At 37.5% G+C, this 23,405-nt stretch overlaps 1 protein-coding gene across 1 annotated transcript in view; it reads right to left on the bottom strand.

The window, feature by feature from the left end:
- LOC145981922 (ATP-binding cassette sub-family C member 5-like) overlaps window positions 1–23,405 on the bottom strand; it is a 95,850-nt gene that overhangs the window by 60,564 nt on the left and 11,881 nt on the right. The window contains exons 3-9 of the mRNA XM_083115418.1: window positions 22,343–22,486; window positions 20,709–20,861; window positions 11,184–11,342; window positions 10,448–10,595; window positions 4,710–5,053; window positions 2,175–2,265; window positions 193–369 (exon numbers count right to left, since the gene is read on the bottom strand). Of these exons, the coding sequence (XP_082971544.1) occupies window positions 193–369; window positions 2,175–2,265; window positions 4,710–5,053; window positions 10,448–10,595; window positions 11,184–11,342; window positions 20,709–20,861; window positions 22,343–22,458 (1,188 nt within the window). The 5' untranslated portion in view covers window positions 22,459–22,486. The remainder of the gene's footprint in view (window positions 1–192; window positions 370–2,174; window positions 2,266–4,709; window positions 5,054–10,447; window positions 10,596–11,183; window positions 11,343–20,708; window positions 20,862–22,342; window positions 22,487–23,405) is intronic.

Here is a 23,405-nt window from a genome sequence, read left to right as displayed (position 1 = left end):
CAGCACACCTGGTATAATATTATTTGTTTGATATATATGTACCCTTTGAACATTATCAATGAAGAATCTTAATTAGTCTAACATATTTATATGGACAAATTGAGTACTATAATTAGAACAAAAAAATAATATTTGAATATTATTGTCTGTGTTTATGTAAGAAATTTTCTCATATATAGAAAGTATTCTTACCTGTATTGGGTAAAACAAAAGAATTAACAACATCCCGATAAGTCGAAGTTCACCTTTGCATGCCATCCAAATGAACACAAGCCCAGATATTGAAACTATTGGTCCTGCTATGATGAAAGGGCCATAAATGACTGCATCAAATATTTTTTGCCCATCATTTTCAAATACATCCATTAACTGTGATAGAGGAACAACTGTTAGGGAAACTAAGAAGATATTTTAATGGTTAAAAAAAAAAAAAAATGTAAGAATTGGCATTTCTTAAGTTGAAATTAGAAGAAATTAAGGAAAGCATAAAATATTAATTCTGTTATATAACTTTGACTTTAGAGAATTTTTGCAATTGTTAACAAGGAAATGAATTTGCACTTTATTAAGACACCACCATTAACACGGTGTGTGTGTGTGTGTGTGTGTGTGCATGCATGCATGCATGTGCGTGTACCATATGCATGATAAATGACAATTGGGTTAAGCCATGTCAAGTGGCCTAGGGGTCCATGCTCGACTCTTTTCAATGTTGATGAAACTTCTACAGGTTGTAGAAATAAAATTTTAGATTAGGACATATATGGTATGCCATGCCCACCCAAATTATGACCCGAAGGGCCATTTTCATTTGTGCCGACATGTCTGTTGGGTACAAACTGGAAGTAGCCGATTTCGTCATTGTTAGCACTGAAATAGTGGAGATGCGGAATCAGAACATGCTACTTTTTGGGCACCCTACACCATAAATGGCCTCCTCTCAGTGTATTTTGAATCCAATGTGACGGTTAAGCACCAAAATAAAACACAAGGTTTCTTGGATGAGCTCTTTCCAGTGATGTTAATAATGATCAAATTAGAAGTGTCAGTTTGATAAAGGCTTCTGAAAATAGGTTCAAATTTATGAACTAAATTTTGGGAGGAGTGGGTTAAGGATTGATAACTAAATAGGCAGGACACCTTTTGAGCATTCACGGCATGCCCATGGCCCATTAACTAGAAAGATGCCAGCCTCTAAAACCAATTTATTCGGTAGTTACAGCTTGTTAAAGTTTGAGCAAATTCATTGCAACATTCGTATTTGATGCAACATTGAGAAAGCTACCTTCACAGAAGCAGCCCTGGTGCCTCAACCAAAGTACTTATGAATCTGAAATGTTGCAGGTCTCCATGTGGGATACGTATGTATAACCTGTAGCAGTTTCATCAAAATTGAGGAGGGTCGAGCAGGGAACCCTAGGCCATTTGGCATGGATTGACCCAATTGTGTGTTCACTGTATTTTTTCAATAAGGCAATGGTCACAATTACATTTCAGAAATTGACTCTAGGTAACATCATTATTGTGTATCAAATAGGAAGTGCCAAATCAAAATTAATTTGAACATGTGTTATGAATTATGTACTCAACAATTGTCTGAAATTTATGAACATAATATTTTACTAGCAATGTTCATAATAATAAGTCTCCTTAAATTTAAATTCATAAATATTTATTTTTAGTTGTACATATTGATATCAAATCTTAAAATATACATTTTTTTTTTCTCTTTGAAAAGTGAAAATAAGCATGCCTAACAAAACAAATCTCTGATTAGTGGCACTGAATCTTTGGCCTTTCAAACCTCTTCAAAACATTTTCTATGGAAAAAAAAACAGCGATATTCCAAATTCTGAAACGTTACATTTGTTTCAATTTTTTTGTAGATCACTCTGTATGTTTGACTTTGTTGTCTAGATAGATATCTTTAACAGTTTCATTGCACCATAAGCCTATTTTATATCACATATATTTTGCAACAGCAAATGCAAATCACATAAAGATTCACTTCAATGCTTTTGAAGGAATTCTGAGCAAATGTAATTTTTCAATACTGGAATATCATAGTGGGTTTTTGAAAGGTACAGCTACATCTTAGGTCTTTATATTATCTGAATTGACCTATCAAAAGTTCTCTCCAGTGCATAATCTCCCTCAGTGATTGAGCCACTTACCTCTTTTACTGATTTTTGTTTTAACATGGTCAGTCGAACCACTTTAGCATATATCATGGAAAAGCATGCAGATCTAAGTCTTGTTGCAGTTCTGAAATAATAAGGCAATAACATTTCAAGCAATACTAAATGTGATAAATACAATAAAAATTTCAATTATACACAGTAATTGTTCTCTTTTTTAAGAATTCACACCCCTTCTAAATGTTATGTGCAGGTTAACGCTGTTGCTATGTAATTAAAGGATCTTTGGCACAGTTCCTGGTGGACTGGTTTCAATCCCACATTAAACTGTAGGTATGGTCCCAATTGGTTTATCTCGAGGGTAAAATGGACTTATAACAGAATGACAGAAATGAAATAATATGGGAAAAAAACAAAACATAATTGCCATATATGAACACAACCAGCAGTGATGAACACTCCATATGTGTGGGTGGTCAACTGATTGATTGATTTGATGTTTTAAGTCCACTTTATGCACAGTAAGGCTAATTGGGACTGGACCTACAGTTTAAAGTGTGATCCGAACCACTTGTGCCTCCACCGGGTAACAAACCTGGGACCCCTTGATTACAAGGCAAGAACGCTACCACTGCGCCATCGGGGAGGCCTGGTCAACTGATGTTGAATGTTTTGTTCAACATATGAGATGTGAATAAAAGGAGAAAGTGTTGTAAGATGCAATAGGTATGAGTAAAAATTCTTTACATGAAGTTACTTGGGTACGAATTCTTCTGATGAACAAGCCCATGCCACCAACAAAACATTTTCTTGGGTGACACTTGGGTAGGACTAAATAGTATATGTATTTTTGATGATCGGAAATTGTTAAAATCGGAAGTAGGCTCTTTGGGATTTTGACAACGCGATTATGAAAGTAAACAATTACTGCCTCTGAATGGTCTGATGTTGCAAAATATGTTGGCAGAACAAGAAAATAAACCATATTATTTTTTCACTCTGAAATACTACTTCCTGATTGTTTGTTGCCTTCCCTTCTCATTCACAGGGAACAACAACCAAGTGTTCAAAGGAAATGGTGACCAAAGAGCAATGTATTTGCTGTCTCTACCTCCCATATCAATGGATGACAACATGCACATGACAGATGGCAAGGTCTGCCAGCAGACAACACACCACTCACTGGCAGTAACTGCATTTCTAAGGTACATAGTTGCATTACAAAATATAAAAAATAGGCCAATTGTTAGTAATGAAGTAGTACTTTCTCCAGGTTGCAGAAATCTGTAGTTATTGCTCTGTTTTGAAGATTTTCTTACCTAATCCTGTATATATTATCCTCTATTCTGAAAGATGAGCTGTTAAAAAAATTTCAGCTCAGTGTACAACATTTACACATGGAAAAAATCTGCATTTTTTGTTTGCCATTTTGAAATGCACTGACAGATTTTGCTTAGATGAAATACTACACCAGTCCCTCAAGGTGTCCATCTCCCTCTAGATTCCACTTCCCCTCTTTGTAATGCAGTGTTCATCATTGAACTCAACTTTTTATTAAAAATCACTGCATGGTAGCCATACCATGTGCGTTACCCCCACACCCCCTATACGCCTTCATGGCGTGGTGCTATGCACAGGGGAACACTTTACTTTTTTTTTTTTTTTTTTTTGCATGGTAGCCAACTTGGAGAACATTCTGTAATATATTTCATTGTTCACATAAAAAAGTGGTACAGTATTTCTTGTACATAATGTAATGATAAATCTGAGTGTACCATAAGAATGAAAGAAATGAAATTAGCATTCAATTGAAACATTACATCTCATACTAATAGAGTGACCATAATATTTTGACACAAAAATGGGACATCCCGAAGATATCAGTTTACAACCCCCTTCCCTGAATTATTGGTTAGACCTAATTATAAAATTATTATTATTATTAACGTATTCTTATTATTCATTAAAGGATGGATCACATAAATGATACATCATAAACAATAAAGGAAATATGATCTCCCATTGTCAAAAGGTATTAATTATTATAATCTTGTTATGACTTACATTGCGTTTCTCATCCTTTCTGATCAACCTTTGATGTTGTAGTTAAGTATTGCACGAAGTATTTAGCAGAAGAACCAATCTTCTAGAGAGCAGCTTTATTCTTCACCAACCATTCATAAATCTTCCCAAAAACCTTACCCCACATATCACTCGCACAATGCAAGATTTGTCTTATAAGTTTGTGTCAAGATGCAAGAATTTAAATTCTTGTTACAAGTCCATAATGAAATTGCATGCTTATTCAAATACATGCTTTACAAATAACGAGACACAAACAAAACAATGCAAAATCTTTTTTAGCATGAAATGTCTCTCAAATTTAGGCTTTGTTTTCAAGATAACTCCTAGACAGTTATAAAACGAAACAAATAGTGGCTTTTTAATAATATGGACAGGACGATTGGGATACACCTCTGAAACGGGGTCCCGGTCAAAACGGGATGTATGGTCAACGTACATACTAATCATCATGAACTATTATCTTAAAGTAATATGAAATACACATACCTGTAGTTTACACTCCACGTCCAGCTAAGAAGGAGTACACTGAAAAGTTCAGTCAGGACAAGACCCAGAGAAAACAAAATTTTCTCAATGTTATCCTCATTACTCCCATTGCTGGGAAGCAGGCGACTATTATTATGAACTTTCTCATTGCTTTCATTCCTGGATAATGATTGGATATTATTATCTAATGCATCAAATGTTCCAATACTTATATTCCTGGATAGTTGGTTATTGTCAATAAATGTTACATTACTCTCATTTCTTGATGATGGTAGGGTACTGTTACAAAGTGTTCCATGCTTGTTGTTGTCTAAAACAGAGATTATCCCTCGCACAAAAAGCATCTGAAAGTAAAAATATAATTTTATTATTGTAATGTATGTTAATATTATTTCTATTGGTGCAATTTGAATAGTTTCCCATAAGCACTATATTATGCATTTTCTGATATGTATTAATATCCAATGCAGGCATGTAAGGGGTGACCTTCTGGTTAGGCACACAAAAGTTAACCTCACTTCCACGTAGTACATCTTGCAGGCCAAAAAGGCTCTGGCATCTGGACCTACAAGGCAGTATAATCCTGTTTTTCCTTGTGATTTGTCCTCATATGTTGCTAAGTGGCCCTTTACACCCTCAGCTTTTAAGTAGGTAAGGAGATTTGAGCCCTGAGGGACAGGGATTGATTTTAGGTGTGGGACCCATATAATGTGACAGGTGAAAATAACTCAAGTGTTGACACGTTCAAAAAATTTTAACTCACATTCAAATATTCAATTCAATATTGATTACTGATTTATACAACATGGAGAGACAAGCACAAATCTCTATACACACACAGGGTTATGTATAAGTTCCCTGACAGCTCTGAAGTTTCAAAACGTGGGTGGTTATGGACAGTGAAGTACTAGTCTATAGGTCTATGTCTACATATAGTTTACACAGTCCATAGACAATGTAAACTGCACTAAAGAAATTAATATAAAACCCTGTTTTCAATGAAAAGTGACTTTTCCACAATGTTGGTTCATGTCCAACTGAAAACAATTGAGGACTAAAAGTGGTAAACGTTGTAAGTGCCAAAAGCGAAAGTGTTGGGAAATCGCATCGTTCCACACATCAGCTCGTAAGAACGTTCACACTGGTGACCTCTTTACATGCCCTTTGAACTACTTAGAGGGATACCAGCCACTTTTCACGTTTACCACATTATAAAGCATGGCACATTGCACAGTTTAACATGGAAAATGGTGTTTGAATTATTTTGCCACATACAGCGTTTACCAATTTTATTCTTCAATTCTATTTACAAGCAATTCTATCATCTCTTAAGCATCACATATTGGGGAAATTGAAAAATGCAGACGATAAACATGTGCCAATCAGTGGCGTGCCCAGGGGGGTTGGTGGGGGATAAACCCCCCCCCCCATTGGTTTCGTCATTTAAAAAATTCAAAGCAAAAATAAATTTTATTTCATAAATGTGTTTGAGTACCAAATTGCCAATATTGTAAAATGTTTACATTTGGCAATGAGAAATGTATTGCTTCTTCAATTACTTTTGATAATATTGGAGTTGAGTTACAGCAATGCACAGGCATTCATTCATTCCTTAGTCACTGAAAAGGAAGGAGAATTTCCTTCTCAGTATGGTCAAGAAAAGAGCCGTAACCCTTGGAATGCGAACTGAAGGAATCCCTCCTCCCCTTTCTTTCACCCAGGATAACCTTTTAGGAGAATGACCCTCCCTTTCCTGTTACGACAGTGCTGCTAACTTCCTTTTTCTTTCTTTCCCCTTCTTATACCATTTATGCCAGCAGAGCAAAGTTCTGTGAGATTTGAATCACTACAATTAGTAGGCAAAGTAAAACAAAATCTTATATCGCACCTGGATGCATATTTATTTCAAAATATCAATAATAATAATAATAATAATAATAATAATAATAATAATAATAATAATAATAATAATAATTGTTGCAGGCAGTAGCGAAGCATGGTTTTACGAAGGAGGCAAGCGATGTTTTGTATAATAGCGTGCCGGGAGGGAGGGGGTGAGGGATGTGTTATATAGCCCAACTGGCCCAGTCAGTTTCATAAAGAAAATAAAAACAATTAATATGCCAAAATATTATACGTTTTACTCTTGTGCTCTTTACAAATTAGATATTTTCTTCTCAACCAATTTCCAGCCTTCAGTTTATTGAATTTTCTTGTAACATTTGTGAAAGATCTCACTTGAATTTCTGCGTAAATAATTTAGCAGTTGCCAACACTACTGACACTGACACTACTGGTTGCTGTCAACACTGGTGACGAAATTTGAGCTGGAACAAGCTGGATGCATGGTTCAGACATTCGACCACCCGGTATCTTTGTCCCAAGTCCTGGTGTTCACTGGGGTTGTAGCGAGTTGCAGTCTGCAAGGTAGCAAGTCGAAGTGGTCGTGTTGTGTGTTACGTTTCTGCATGTGTAATAGATTTTTGACGTGGAACTAAAGATGGATAGAGAAAAGAGGAGAAATACATTATTAGATTATTTCCAAAAGAAACAAAAAATGGAAGTTGGAAGCTTCACCTTCCACACATAGAGCGTCAGAAAAGGTTGATTTAAGTTCAGAGGAATTCCATCCGAATTGCGAGAGTGAAACGTGCGAACTTTCAAACTCTTGATATTCAACAAGAAGGCATAACAGAAGATATTGGAAACCTTGTTGCAAAATTATGTCAAGGAACTGTCGAGGTAAGTGACGTTCATTATTTGATAGCAGATACGTATATCCATAGGCGGATTTAGAATTGTTTTTCTGGGAGGGCACAGCATGTGCTGTAAGCATACAATCGTGTGTGTGCAGGGGAGGGGGGTGCTAGCGTGTGTACGTCTGGAAGACGTGTGTAGGATGTCACCCTATATCACCAATAAACTTTCGCAGGGCGAGAGAACATGAAGATGAACAAGTTTCCTCAATGATTTCAGGGGCCTCGCCGATGGTTTTGTAATCAAAGAGGTCCTGGGTTTGATCCCATGTGAAGGTGCATTGCACAGTGGTACGTATCCCGATTTAAACTTTAAGTCCAGTCCCGATTAACGTATCGGAATATAAAATGGACTTTAAAATCATTTACTTTTTGTTTTGTTCATGAACCCTCGAAAAACGATATTACCTATCTTATAGATCCACCAAGGTGTCGGAGCAGTGGCACTAATGTCACTAGTTAAAGCCACGGGGAAGCCTGTGGTTCACGTATTTTCTGAGGACCCAGAAAGCTTGGTGCTACTATACAGTGTATATGTATGCAACCACATTATAAAATCACGGTTGCCATGGACAGTTTTATTATTTTGTAGGAAAGGGATAAAATTTGTATTACGACACCGGATAGACTAGGTAGGCATCCTATGAACTGTAAATATTCCTTACAAATCTTCTGATAATTTCTCTTGTACAAACGCAACAAATACAATAAGTAATATACGTGTGCAGTAATAAATTCATTTTCTGAAAGCATCTTTTCTGGCATCAGTGGTCGAAGTAGGGGATGCTGCCTCCAGTTAAGAAAGTTTCACAAAGCATACCCCCAATTAGAATAATTTGCATATTGAGCATCCTCCACATACTGTATTAGCTCCATGTTGATCCATACAAGGATGTACCCCCTCGTATCTCCAAAATCGATCAAATATCCCCTCCCTTTCCAGCTACGAATTTCTATTTCGAGCACTGTCTGGCAAGATTTTGTCGGGCTCAGTGACAGATCCTGCGGTGCGGTACTGGGTTTCGGAAAAGAAGGGGGGAGTGGCCCCTTCAACAGTTGGTTTCTGAGTTCCATAACGTTAACAACATACAAAATTCCTCTCCATAGACCTAATATGAAAATGAATATGACATATTAATGACACTGTAGTAGAAAATGTTAATTACTGAAGGGGTTCGTATTTGTTTGTCGACTGTCAAACAAATGTTTTGACCAATAATATAATAATACAATGCCAAAAATGTACACAATATTTAGCAAAATCATCTCCACAACAAGTACAATGTTGATTGAATTGATGTCTTAAATCCACTTTATGCACAGTAAGGCTAATCGGGACTGGACCTAAAGTTTAAAGTGAGATCCGAACCACTATGAGCCTCCTCCGGGTATTGAACCCGGGACACCTTGATTACGAGGCGACGACGCTCACATTGAAATGAAACTGCGGTATCGTCATCTTGCAGCAATGCAAAGACGTCCAGTAAATGCTCTTGAAGCAATTGATATATGCAGTGAAGTAATATTTCCCTGGGTAAACACACGTTTGCGCATATTATGTACAATCCCAGTAACAACAACATCAAATGAGAAATCATTCTCAACTTTGAGGCGGTTGAAGACCTATCTTCGAAATACCATTTGCGAAGAAAGATTAAATGGGTTAGCTGCTCTGAACATTCACCGGAATATAAAAGTTAATTGTGACGACATATTGTCAGAACTCGCACAGAAACCTCGATGCCTAAATTTCAGAATTTAAATTGTTGAACTGTGGTACCTTATTTATTACTGTCTTTAAGACATCAAGTAGTCTTAATCTCTTTAATGTTGTTACAATGTTGAGTGTACATATTTTTTGTTTACAAATTATATTTGAGCAATTAAATATAAAATATTAATAATTTGGAAATATTCAAGCAGGTGCTTTTATATGATGCAATAAAAACATAAAGTATCCATAGCAAATACATTGATTGCGTTCATTGGGGGTAAAATCCAAGTATATTAATTATCTAATTTATTACAAGAAATTTGACCTGTGAACTGGAAAATGTGTTGGATTCATAACCCCCCTCCCCTTACGAAAATCCTGGGCACGCGCCTGGTGCCAATACTGAGACAAAAGTAGCATATATTCCCACCAGTCATGATAATATATCATATATTGTGTCTGGTGTTTAGTAGAAAACTGTAAATGCAAAAAAGAATGTGCAAGATACTTCTCACACTTCTTCAACAAACAAAATCAAGATAATTATATTTTTTGTTTTTACAATACCCATTGTTAATTCTATGCTGGTCGCCATATGTAGTTTTACATATAGTTTATTGTCTATGGTATTATATTGTCTACATGCAGATATAGACAATATAGACATATTGCATTACTTGTTATAGACAATCAGAAAAACTACCAAAGACAGGAGATGCCTTGTACACTGTAACTGAGGAATCTGCCATCTTTTATGTGGTTAGTTTTTTGTAAATGCAAAGAGCATATTTGAAATATCAATTACATTGGAATTTTGCCAGAAATCTAAATATGTAATCAAGTTTTAGCTTAGGGGGAACGGTTGAAAAATTATCAGCTGTCAGAGTTATGAATATGCTTTATTTTGCAAATAACCAAAGATGGTATTAAAAAAAGAGAAATACATCCAAATCATACTCATATCTGGAGAACAAAGATGCCATGTGGCCACCACAGATATCAACCATCACCACTGTGATGACCACTAGTTTCCTACAATATAGTAACAAGGTAAATACCTAATTCAGTAGAATTTGAAATGTTGCTTCATAGCAGTTTCCATTTAAAAAATAATAATTTTTAATAAAATATATAAAATTAGTATGTGAAATTACAGAATATCTGTCAAGAATATCTGTCACCACCCTTGCACTTCAGTGTGCAAGTACAATTTCTATAGTTAGAGATAACAACATTTTTTTTAATGAACTGCAAATAATCAAACTTACCGAACTCATCATTCCAACAATTAATCCACATATTAAGATTATCCAGGCAACAATGACTCTAGTTCTAACGAACCTCCACATGACCCGAAACAATGAAGCACCCTTCTGGCCTCTGTGTGTAACTTCTTCTCGCCAAATATTTTCTAATCTGTTCAAAAAATATTTAGTATTAACAAATTTGACAATTTAATCAAAGTCATGTACATATAATCACATATTACAAAAAAGTTAGTGATCTTGTGGTGAAGTTGTTAAATCCTGGAGCAGAGGCATATTAAGGGTTGTGCATATAAAGGCTGACCTATAGATACCAATGACAGGGGGTGCAAAAAAGACAAAGGAAATAATGTTAGTTGAAGAAAATTAATTTTGAAAAAGCTTGATGAGAAAAGTTAGCTTAGCTTTATACAAAAATGGTATCCATCACCTCATACATTGATATGTAAACTGTGTAAATCTGTGCAGTGAGTATGTCAAAAAGGAGTAAAACTTGTGGCAAGAATCAATACCTCTGTGAGCACTTCAATAATTATTGAACTGTCCTCGTACATACATTTTAGTTGTTGTTTCAATTAATTTAGGCATAGATGCTGGATACCACTTTCACCTTGATTGCATCTCATTTTCAACTTTATCAGCTGGCTTCTCAGATCATAGAACTGATTTTTTTTGGACCATTTAAAAATCTTACATCCAATTACTCATAACTATATGAATTAACATGTAACTTTGGTACCTTTGGCCATTGTGTTCTGCAGATTCTTGAGTTGTACAGGATGGAATGCCAACAGGAGTGAGGCGTTTTCTCATTGCTTGTATTATGTACTTTGTAATCCACAGAAAAAATATGTCAGAAAATAGTCCAACTTGATCCACAGGCATAATTTCCTTTGGCCTAAAAAAATAATTAATGGTCACATTAGATGGATTGATTTGTTTTATTTTACTTAACTTTTCTGCCACTTTTGGCTAATCATGAAAGTGAGGATGAATGGTAATAAAGATAATAATAATAATAATAATAATAATAATAATAATAATAATAATAATAATAATAAATTCTTTCTTTCCGTAGACCCATATCCATGGGTGTGGAAAACGTCATACAATACTAAATATTACAAATGGAGTAGGATTACAATGAAAAGAACAAAATGCAAACACAAAAATACAAATAAATTATATGGGTTAAACATAAACAGTTATAAGTGTCACATACTAAACTTGTAAAAGAGAAAATCCAAATATAGGAGACATCAAAAGAATTTAAATGCTTCAATTTACTAATCCAGTTTATCTATTGAAATTCATTGAGATTATATAGGGGTTAAATACTGTTTAATGGCTTTCAGTTTCTTGTGAGTTTCTGTAATTTGTTTGATGTGTGTGGAAAGTTTGTTATGGTATTTTATTCCTGCAACATGTGATGATTTGTCAGAGAGAACAAATCTGTGTGCTTGCATGTGGAAGTTCTCTTTTTGACGTGTGTTGTGCTGATGGATGGTCGAATTCTTATCTAATTTACTGTGTTTTAGTACATATTCAATTATTTTGTAAATATATAGGGAATATATGGTCATAATTTTAATTTCTCTAAATAATTCTCTACATGAGTTTCTAATTGGTATTTTAAACATATACCGTATTGCTCTTTTCTGTAGAGCAAGCAATCTTTGAGTGTATTCCTGTGCAGCTCCTCTCCATGCTATTATGCAATATTCTAGGTATTGATATACAAGTCCATAGTATAGATTTGTGTTTATTTCAGACACATGATATTGTGTTAGGAGTTTGAGGAGATATAAGTTTTTCCCTACTTTTTTGCATACATGGTCAATATGATATGTCCATCTTAATTTGTCATCAATAACTAAACCTAAAAATTTAACTGGATTTTCATAATTGATTTGATTATCATCTATTTGTAAGTTTATATTATCAAAATTGGGTTTATTTCCAGGATTGAAAGCCATATACATTGTTTCTTGATAGTTTACATTCAAGTTATATGAATTTAAGTGCTGAGTTATTATATTTACTGATATGTAGGTTTGTCTTTCTAATTGTTCTTGTGTATTTGCACTGCATGTTATGGTTGTGTCATCTGCGTATGTTAAAATATTTGTATCGTCTGGGGCGGGTAAGTCGTTGGTATATAGTATGAACAGTAGCGGACCTAGTATGGAGCCTTGAGGGACTCCTGTTTTTGCATATTCAGTGTCAGATACAATTTTGTGAACCACCGAGTTTTCAGTATGTAGTATCTGGGTGTACTGAGTGGTCTATCCGTGAGAAAAGATTTTATCAGTTTGTATGTATTTCCTCTAATGCCAAGATTGTATATTTTTTTGCTTGAGCATAGAGTGGTCTAAGCAGTCAAAGGCTTTGGACAGATCCAGGAAAATAGCACAGGGTGTTTCATTATCTTCTAATGCATCTATAATTATCTCAATAAATTGAGAAGTAGCTGTACTTGTCGATTTACCCTTTTAGAGAAGAGAATAACACACACACACACACACACAGAACTCGAAATGCATCAAATCAAGGTTGATGGAATTTTAATGCATGCATCAAATTGACACAGTTAAATGTGTATTTTATTATCTTTGAAATGATCTTCTCTTATCTTCCCAACTGATGCATAAGCCCCACGACAGGTTAAGTTTGCAGCAACTTTTCGTATATATAGACCCAAACATGCATGCAGAATATAGTTCCGCTGCAATACTGCCGATTTTCTCAATGTCTGTGATATGAACATCTCGACGGTTGAGGCAAGACTGGCAGGGGAGATGCTGAGCCTCGTTCCTGCGTGGATTAATACAGAAAACCTGCTGCAAACTTAACCTGTCGCAGGGCTTAGTTGTTCGGATCCCACTTTAAACTGTAGGTCCAGTCCCGATTAGCCTTGCTGTGCACAAAGTGGTCTTAAAACACCAAATCTACCAGCCAACCAACCAGTGCTGGATCTACAAATCTTGGGCCCCCTGCAAAATGTTACCAAAGCCCCCTCTACCTACCTACCTTCACACACACACACACACACACACACACACACACACACACACACACGAGGACGTATGAAAAAGTTTCGAGACTAGTTCCGTAACACGCCAACAGATGGCAGTGTAAGGCTGCACGCACAGGCACAGGGACCACCAACCTTCCTAAGTCAGTGTGCCAAGAGACATCGTCCTGTGTACATCGTGAGCTGTGCAGCTGGTGCTCTTCTGACCACGTGCATTACCACGTCTGCGATTTCATCATGGACAGCAAGTTAGAACAGAGAAAACGTGAAATTCTGTGTGAAACTAGGCAAATCCGCCACAGATACACGCATGCTTCAAGAGTGGAGGAACATTGATGACACGTTGACGGAGTTCTTGGCAGACTTGGACATGGTGTTCCTTCTGCTCCTGGGTCTGCAGCCTGGGGACGAACTTGACAGCAACATGGCACATGTTCAAATCACACGTGAGGATTGCCTGCAATGTTCCGTATGACACACCGACAATGGCAGCAATGTTGTGGATTGTTCTCCGATGATGCTCATGCACAAGTTGCCGAATGGTTTCGACATTTTCGGTGTTGTGCTCGTTGAAGGTCGTCCTGATCTCTTGTCATCTTCCAGTGATGTCCTTCCACTCTTGAAGCACGCGTGCTACTCAAAACACCTTCCACGACTCATTGCAGCATCGCTGTACACTTGCCGAATCATGTCAAGCATCTCTGTGGTGGAATTGCCCAGTTTCACACAGAATTTCACGTTCGTTCGTTGTTCTAACTTACTGTCCATGTAGAAATCGCAGACGGACGTGGTAACGCACGTGGTCAGAAGAGCACCAGCTGCAAAGCTCAGAATGTACACAGGACGATGTCTTTTGGCACACTGACTTATGAAGGTTGGTGCTCCCTGTGTCTGTGCGTGCAGCCTTGAGCTACCATCTGTTGGCATGTTACAGAACTAGTCTCGAAACGTTTTGATACCACCTCGTATATACAGACAGGCAGACACACACACACACACACACACACACACACATGTGTGTGTGTGTGTAATTGTTGATTTCATGTTCAGAAAGTCACATATAAGGGCCTCGAGGGTGATTCAAAAGTCCCTTAACACTCTATAAAAAGTAAAGGAATTAGGCTGGGTAAATTGGTCATGATAGAAACAGTTTAGGCTTAGGGGGAACATGCTGTGTTCCAAGTGGATGTCCGCCATATTGGTGGCTGCCATATTGAGTTCCACTCATTTTTTTAAAAAAATATTGTATATTGTTTATTAAATTGGTGTTTTAAGTCTACTTTATGCACAGAAAGGCTAATCGGGACTGGACCTACAGTTTAAAGTGGGATTTAAACCACTATGTGCCTCCACCGGGTATTGAACTGGGGACCCTTGATTACAAGGCGTCGACGCTATCACTGTGCCAACGGGGAGAGGGTGATGTGCATAGGCGTCGATTTCTTCAGAGATTGGAGGTGTTAAAGTTTAGTAAAGCATAAATACTGCTTTTTTTCTGTTTGGGGGGGGCAAAGGTTTTTTTCCCCAAGTTGGGACCTAATGCACTTGAATTAACCTTTGAAAAATTGCAATTACAATAATTAGTTTTGACAACAAAATATATACTAGCAGGGTACATCGAACTTTATTAGTTTGAGAAAAAATTCACTGTACTACTGTGATTATGTAATTACACAACATAATACTTTACATGTTACTTTTGACTGAGAATTTGATTATTATACTCGGTTTATACTTATTCCTACTATCCTTTATAAGAGTTTAATATCGTCACACATATTTACATAAAAAAGGAATGCCCAAGATAAAATTTTCATCCATGCGAGGTCGATTTTTCGCACCCCAACTGTCCACCCTGTGCTGTCACTGTCACCCCCCGCCTCAATTTTCTACCCTGATCCCACTACTTTCTACCTTCGTCCAATAAAAAACATGACCTTGTTGTATATTTACTGTTTTAACGACGATAAATAATAGCCTTGTATTTCCAATGCCTTAATGTCAAAGAACGCGTATAATATTGTAGGTTGATATCAAAATAACAGTAGTCTCTTAAATTGCTACATGATTTTTCATTATACATTGGTCATTGAAAAGTAACTTCAATTACTTTTTCTCTACACAAATCCAACTCTTTATAAAACAAATATATGCAATCAGAAATGAGGATTTTGCTCTACTAAATCGAGATGCCCTGGTCTGGTGCGGTCGAGGGGCCAGTGCCCCGGGTAATCGCTTAAGCCCCCCACACACACACATATTGTTTTAAATGTTGGTTAAGCATTGGTATAAATATGTAACACTGCAACTTTCAACCACATCAATGCAGTATGAAGTAGCACACACATATTTACAGGTACATGTAAAAAAATAGTAATCCTGATTATACGTATAAAACAGTGTCATATTGAAAACAAAATATTTTCAACTTCTGCTTGACTTTTCCAAAAGGAAACAAATGGACTGGCTCATTCAAGAGTGCATGAAGACTACAGTATTCCTACGCTTCTTGCTCTATTCTCGCGCACACACACACACACACACACACACACACACACATATATATATATATATATATATTCCTTAATTCATTGTCGGTTTTAAAAAGGAAATACTAAAATAGTAAACGCACAAGCACAAGAAAGACACTCGAACTGAGTGATAATCCCACATTATTGATTTTGCCCATTTCAGAACAGAATCCTGCGTAATTTCCCACCTTTAGTGTGTGAAGTTTCTGTGCGCAGAAGTTATGTATTTTTTTTAAAGTTATACAGGGCTAGCATAAATGATTCATTCGTTTTGAAAAGGCTATATTTTCAAAAGTATTACACATACACAGATGAAAGATATATGAAAAGAACCACAAACTCACCAAGTTTATACACCCTCTACAAATGTTTGATATGTGCCCCTTTGGTTACACGACACACGTCCAGACGATACTCGAGTTCACTCCATACATTTTGTAGCATAGTCCTGTCAATGGTCTGCACTGCAGCACTGATGCGTTCTTTGAGCTCGACTAAGGATTGCGGTAGTGGGGGTACGTAAACAAGGTCCTTAACGTACCCCCACAGGAAGAAGTTGCAGGGCTTTAAATCAGGAGATCTGGGAGGCCAGGGGAAGAAAGCTAGGTCATCCTCACAAATACGCCCAATCCAGCGATGCGGAAGTTCATCGTTTAGGTAGTCACGAACTGGGATGTTCCAATGAGGGGTGCCCCGTCTTGTTGGAAGACAAAATCCCTGAAGTCAGCACTGAGTTGTGGGAACAACCACAACTGCAACATGTCCAGGTAACATTTACCGGTCACACTTTGCTCAGCGAAGGCAAACGGACCATACATCTTTGTTTGTGACACTGCACAGAAAACATTCACCTTAAGGCGAATCTCTTTCAACTGACACGACTGCACGTGGATTTTCCCTGCCCCAGAATCGTACATTATGACGATTCACGTTCCCGGATAAGTGGAACGTTGCTTCATCGCTGAATATGAACTTGGCGGCAAAATCCTCATCCTCCATTGCTTCCTGCATGTTGACGCAAAATTCTAGTCGATGCGCGTAATCCTCCGGCTTTAATTGTTGCAGGAGCTGCACACGGTATGGTTTGAAATGCAACCGTTGACGCAAAATCTTCCGCACAGTTTTTTGTGGTATTCCAAGTTCACGGCTTGCTCGGGCCTTTGATTTTTTTGGACTACGCACCAGGGGCGGCCGCTCATAAGGACGATACGGACGCCGCACTGCCGTGGGTAATCACAAGTGAACAAACATTACTTTAACATTTATATATTATATTTTACATTGTCTGAATTACAAATATTCCGTTGCTTATAGATCGTTGGTTAGTCGGTTCTGTGTTCATTCTTCCGCGACAATTGCGAAGTTTGCAGGCCACCGTGCGGGGGAATACGGAACTTCGAGAGAAATCTGGCAGGGCGGCGTCCTCCCACCTTACGAGACGTAGAGCATTTTCAGGCGCTGCCGCGAAGGGTAAGAGGCGAGGGAACTGGCTGAATAACACGCGCGGGATCTGTGGCTGGGAATGGGCTGGGAGGACGGAGGGTTTGTCGTCCGAAACCAACCCCCTAGGCGAAACTGGCCCTCTCTCCGGAGAACGGTAAACAATGAAGAGTTGCCAGAAGCAATGAAGTTAACGTAAGAAAGAAAATTACCAACCGTCGAAAGAAATCATTCTGTATTCCATAGAGCAATAAATAATGCAATTTCCAATGAGGAAAGAAAATATCGGTAACTGAAAAAGTACAGACAGGTGCTTGATATTTGTTATTTACCGTCGCTTTCTGCTACTTTTCGGTAATCACGACGATGAGGATAAGTGATAATTAAATGATGGAAGGGCACTCGCAAAGAACACCCATATCCAGGCCGGGATTCGAACCCAGGATCCATGGCTTTTTATAGTCACGGAAGTCGGCTACAGCTTCGTGTTACTCACAAAATTAGATTTAATTACATGTTATTGATTAGCACGTTTTGAAAAAAAAACTGATAGTGTGACAAACTTTCACAATTTCTTTTCAAGCCGACTGTTAAATAAATAAGAAACTAGTCATCTAAACTCACCAAGAGCCGCTACAGGAACCTGTGTACTACGAATTTCTGAAAAATTGGCAAAATTGTCTGGCAACCCCGAGGCAATAAAATGACTGCATGGGAAGACGATAGCATTGACACTTGTTGCAAAGAGAATACTCGATTCTCTTTGCTTGTTGTTTCTTCGTTTTCCATGGAAAAGTGAAGCTTTTTCGGTAGTGTGCTGTAGTTGTGCGTTTGTTGCGATGAGCTATGTGGAGAACTTGTTGGTGCGAAGTTTTTCTCCCAGAAGTCTAGATGAATAAAATAAACATAAAAAACCTAGGCCGGCCTAGACCGAATTTGAATCTAGAACAAGCATGTCTGAAGAAGATTTCTGGTGAACAAGCATGTCTGAAGAAGATTTCTGGTAAGTTTGAAGTTTTTACTGTAGAGCTTGAGCTTCTGGTAACGCAGATATCACCTTTCCAGTGAGAGATTTACTTTGGTGCCCTATTTCATATATCAATTAGTCATGTTGGACAGGAAACGTTTTTTGTGTAACATTTTTACTAGAAATTTTCACGTTCAATGCACGTAAATATTCGTCATTGTGCTTATCAATTTACCCCTCTGTTAAGTTAAAAAACAAACAACTAAATCTGTTAGAACTCTATTTCTTCTTCCATCTTTCGTAATCTTCGCATTACTGTTAAATAATTATTAATTTATCATAATATGTGCAAACGTGCAAAGCATGATATTCGGTAAAGACGAATATATCAATTTCTTATCATGTTGGCTGTTATATACGAAATTAATCAATTAAACTCACATTACAAGTAGAGCAAATTTATGAGCTGTCGCCCCTCCACTTTGGTTCACCACGAGCCGCCACTGCTACGCACGAAACTATCCCTCACTCACTCCACTGTTTCTTCTGACACTTTTGGTCGACCGGTGCTTTTCCCTTTACACAAGCAACCCGTGTCCTTGAATTGCCGATACCACCGCAAAATGCTTTGTTTACATGGCGGTTCTTTTCCATACTCTCTTCTGAAAGCACGTTGCACAGCTATAACAGACGAACATCTGGCATATTCAAGCACACAAAAACTATTTTCTTGCTTTCCCTCCATTTTCGACAGGTCCTAACCTCGTGCTGCCACTTGGAATACACAATACAAACTTGGTGAGTTTGTGGTTCTTTTCATATATCTTTCATGTGTGTACGTGTAATACTTTAGAAAATATAGCCTTTTCAAAATGAATGAATCATTTATGCTAGCCCTGTATATTGGGCCCCTTATAGGCCCCTTGGGCCCTCCGTTTTCAGCGCACATGGTGATGTGATATATACTATATATATATAACTGTTTTTTCACACCTGGAAAATGATACGTGTGTTACAATCATGCTGTCAACTTTTTCCTGATTAAAGATAGGCTGAATAAACCTCTCGTGAAATTCTAGCCTGACTGCCACGCGTGAGACCTTAGGTTGGTGACCTAAGGTTGGGGTTTTTCCTGCTTTTTCCCCCTGCATAAAGTAGCTCCAGGGCCCACCCAGCCTCAAAACAAATGGTACCCGGTGGGGGTAAAGGTGGGCGGAACGTGTCACTGACCACATCACCTCCAAGATGCCCGACATCGGAAATTTGTGGGGCCTTACTCCCACATACCCTAAATTTGCCTTCATGGCACAGTGCTATCTGCACAGGAAATTTTACCTTTACATATTGTATTTGTTTCTGCACTTCCCAGCAACTACGTTTATTTTTTACATACGCGAACCCTCTACTATGTCAATGGCTGAGGGCCCCCTAAAGGCTTACTTGTCTCCAGACACCCCACACTGCAGGGTTTTGCGGGTTGTAGATCCGGCACTGCAACCAACCCGATGTGTAGTGCATAAGAACATCAGCTGATAAAAGTACACTTTTATGAATTTCTATGTGTATTTTGACACATGCCAAAAGGTGCATCATTTTGCAGTTTATTCATGTTAATGTGTCATTTGGGTCAACATATTTGTGTCAATTCACATGTTTTGGGTTCTGTTTGCATGGACAGGACACAACAATGGATTCACAGACACCAGAGCTTTGTTAATCTGGAAGCATGCAGTCCAGGGTGAGGGTCACCTAAGGGGTGATCCTGCTCACATTCAAAACTTTACTTCACTCTAGCATTCTTAAACCCAATGGTTTATGGCTGCAGCAACACAAGCCTTTCATCAGTTTGTATCCTGGGCAAGATCAATCCAATCTTTTTCATCCTTACCAATTTTCTTTAGGTCCATTTCAATGTCCATCTTCATGTTAGGCATCCTACAGGTTTCTTACCATAAGATTTCCCAACAAGAATCCTGCAAACTCTTCTTTCCTCCCCCATTCGTGCCACATGGCCTGCCCATCTAAGCCTTCTTGATTTAATTGTTCTAATAATATCTGGAATAATAGTTCCAAATTATGTCACCTTCTCCAGTCACCTGTCTGAACTGGTGAAACAACGTTCTAATTTTCTATTAGCAGCACAACATCCACAGATAGTCAAGTTTCAGTATGATAAACTAACAACCCAACACCATATTACTTTATACTTAATGTGTGCATGTAAAATCTTAAATTTCAGAATCACAAAACTTACTGCCTAGGTATATAATTGAGCATTTATTTGTTACATACCCTGTTGATGCTTTAACTGGGAATATGTTTTTGAAAGCTTTCTTGTACTTTGATACTCCATGTTTTCGAGTATATTGAGAAATGGGTACACCAGGTGAGTTTAGCTTGTAACCATACTTTAATGTTGTAACTCCATAATATTGTGTGGCTACACTGAAATAAAAGAAATGTATTTATGATGAAAAATAAACTATCCATGCAGCAACTTTTAAGGTGTTATTAGGAAACAGCTTTTGTAAGTACTTCATGGCACAACAGCCCAACCTACTCACTTCCACATGCCTCAGCAGAGGTGGGCGATCATCCAACCAATTACAGGGTGACATACAGCAAGACGAACCCCCAGTTGTTGTTGAAGGTTTTCATGACCATGTCACGCTACTCATTCTGAGCTTCTCAATTCCTCCAATACACTGGCTGAAATCTCAGTATGCTTTCCCCCAGGAGACAAACCAGCATGCATCCCATAGCCTGAGCCCAAACCCTGATGCCTTAGACTGAACGGCCACAGTAGGGGACTAAGTACTTCACCTAGAAGATCTAATATGTTAACTTACTTAACAGATATCCCGCCCCCTTATCCTACATACACATTTCATAATATTAATTTCTCTCATTAACATAATAGATGGCATGAAATCAAAAGGAATGCAGGTTCCAATTATTTTGATGAACCAGTAGTATTTCAATCCTTTTTGAATGGGTATTTGCAAAATTATGATCAAGAACAGAAAGAAACCAGCTGCCATGCAGGAGACGTGGGTTCGAACTCAAGGGTGATCTAAGGTTGGAATTTTTCTGGCCTTGTCCCTGCATAAAGTGGCTCACCCAGTCTCAAGTCACCTGGGGCAAACCCTGGGGATGTAAACGGGGCTGGAGCACGGTGCTGATCACGTCACCTCCAAAACGGCCAAGAATGTGTTGGGCCCTACCCCCAGATCCACTAAATGTGCCTTCATGGCATGGTGCTATATGCATGGTGAACTTTATCTTACTTCCCTACTGTCATCTACCTCGAGTAAAATCTTGTACAAGATAGGCTAATAAACACTAGTTATTTCATAGTTTTTAATCATTAAGAAAACTATAATCTAAGAGAAAATTATTAAGACATTATAGGAACAGTTTGTACATTGTTGCTGGTTTAGTGTTCATAGGCAACACTAAGTACCTGGACTCTCATTGTAAAGATAAAGATAATAACTCTTGAAGCTGATGCCCATTACACTAACCAATAAGTGTTGCTATGGTCTTATAAAACATATATAATCAAAACTCCTACATAGTGACAAAAAAAAGAAATTCTTTATAAGAGCCTGATTAACCAGTATTAACATATGAGGCAGACTTTTTGCAGCTATCAGTCCAAGAAGACAGACGAGGGTGATTTGAATGTAAGCTACGAAACAGATTTGAAGAAAGAACATGATGGCATAGAATGAATAAAGAACCTTCTTGGCTGCACTCATGTACTTATCAAATGAACAATAGTGTATTATGATAATAATTAGTTTATAAAGTTTTCTTATAAATTCTTTGTTAAAATAAGAACAGATGTAACATATTTAAAAGGTTTCTTATTAATAACAATTCTGTCAATCTTGTAACTGAGAATTCATTCCTTAAATTCAAACCTGTCAGTCAGTGAATCTGCATAAAGACATTCCAGTGATCCATCCACGGAAGCTGAAAGAAGTTCATTTTCTGTGCCTTGTTCTGAATAACCATTGTAGGTACTGTGATCTGACATGATGTTATCTATCTTGAAACATAGATATCTGAAAATAAAATATTTACATTTTTATGTTAAATCTCTTATTCTTACATGATTAAAGCAAGTCAAGGATACAATTTCTTGAATAAATATAATGAAAACAGCTGATAGAGTGCAGTAAAATTTTAATATAATTTGAAGTTTGAACCACCTGTGAGGCCCACACTTGAAAGAATCCCATTTTTTAATTCAGAAGCTTCCAGAATCGACCTTTAAACTTCTGTATCTCACGACGGCATTATACCCACATCAGTTCCCAAATTGAAATTTTTAAATTTTGAACCCCTTGTAGAGGACAAATACTCCTATGTAATTTATAAGAATCACATTTTAGAATCAGCAGGGAAAATGCTTTTCTCGATGCTCAATCTTCAAACTTTTGTATCTAATAGCAGCATTAATCCTATATTAGATCCTGGACTAATACAAACCAACAGATTCCTTGAAGTATGTGAGCTAGATACCTGAAAAGGTGAAAAGCGGATGATGCGAGGTCAAGCCTGTGAGGTGGGTATGGCATAACTTTGACTCTCTACTCAATGATAACTTAGCCTGGACCACTCTGGAAGTTGTCTGGAGCGTTGTCGTGGTGCGGTAGTAATCGATTTTGATTGCTCAATCAGTACCAGTGACAACACCAGAGGTGCAGGGGGCGAGTTCTCTTAACAATACAACTAGCGTGGCCACACGCCAGAGTTTTGAACTAGCGCAATGTCACTAGTTTACAAAGAAATCCACAGTTAAAAACTATTTTCCTGTGACAGACAATTTCCTATGTATGGTCATTTCATTTTTATTACACTCCGAGTTGTATAATTCATTTCTGTAAACCCTGTATATTCAATGCGTATATTTAAATTGGCCGTTACCTACACTTTATGAAGTAAATATTTAGCCTTAAATTACTATTCTAATTATTATAC

Source organism: Lepisma saccharinum, chromosome 30 (genome assembly GCF_977018435.1).
Source record: "Lepisma saccharinum chromosome 30, izLepSacc3.1, whole genome shotgun sequence".
In the NCBI taxonomy this organism is placed as follows: domain Eukaryota; kingdom Metazoa; phylum Arthropoda; class Insecta; order Zygentoma; family Lepismatidae; genus Lepisma; species Lepisma saccharinum.
The sequence above is the reverse complement of the archived record's forward strand: the minus strand, read 5'-3'. Positions and strand labels throughout refer to the sequence as shown.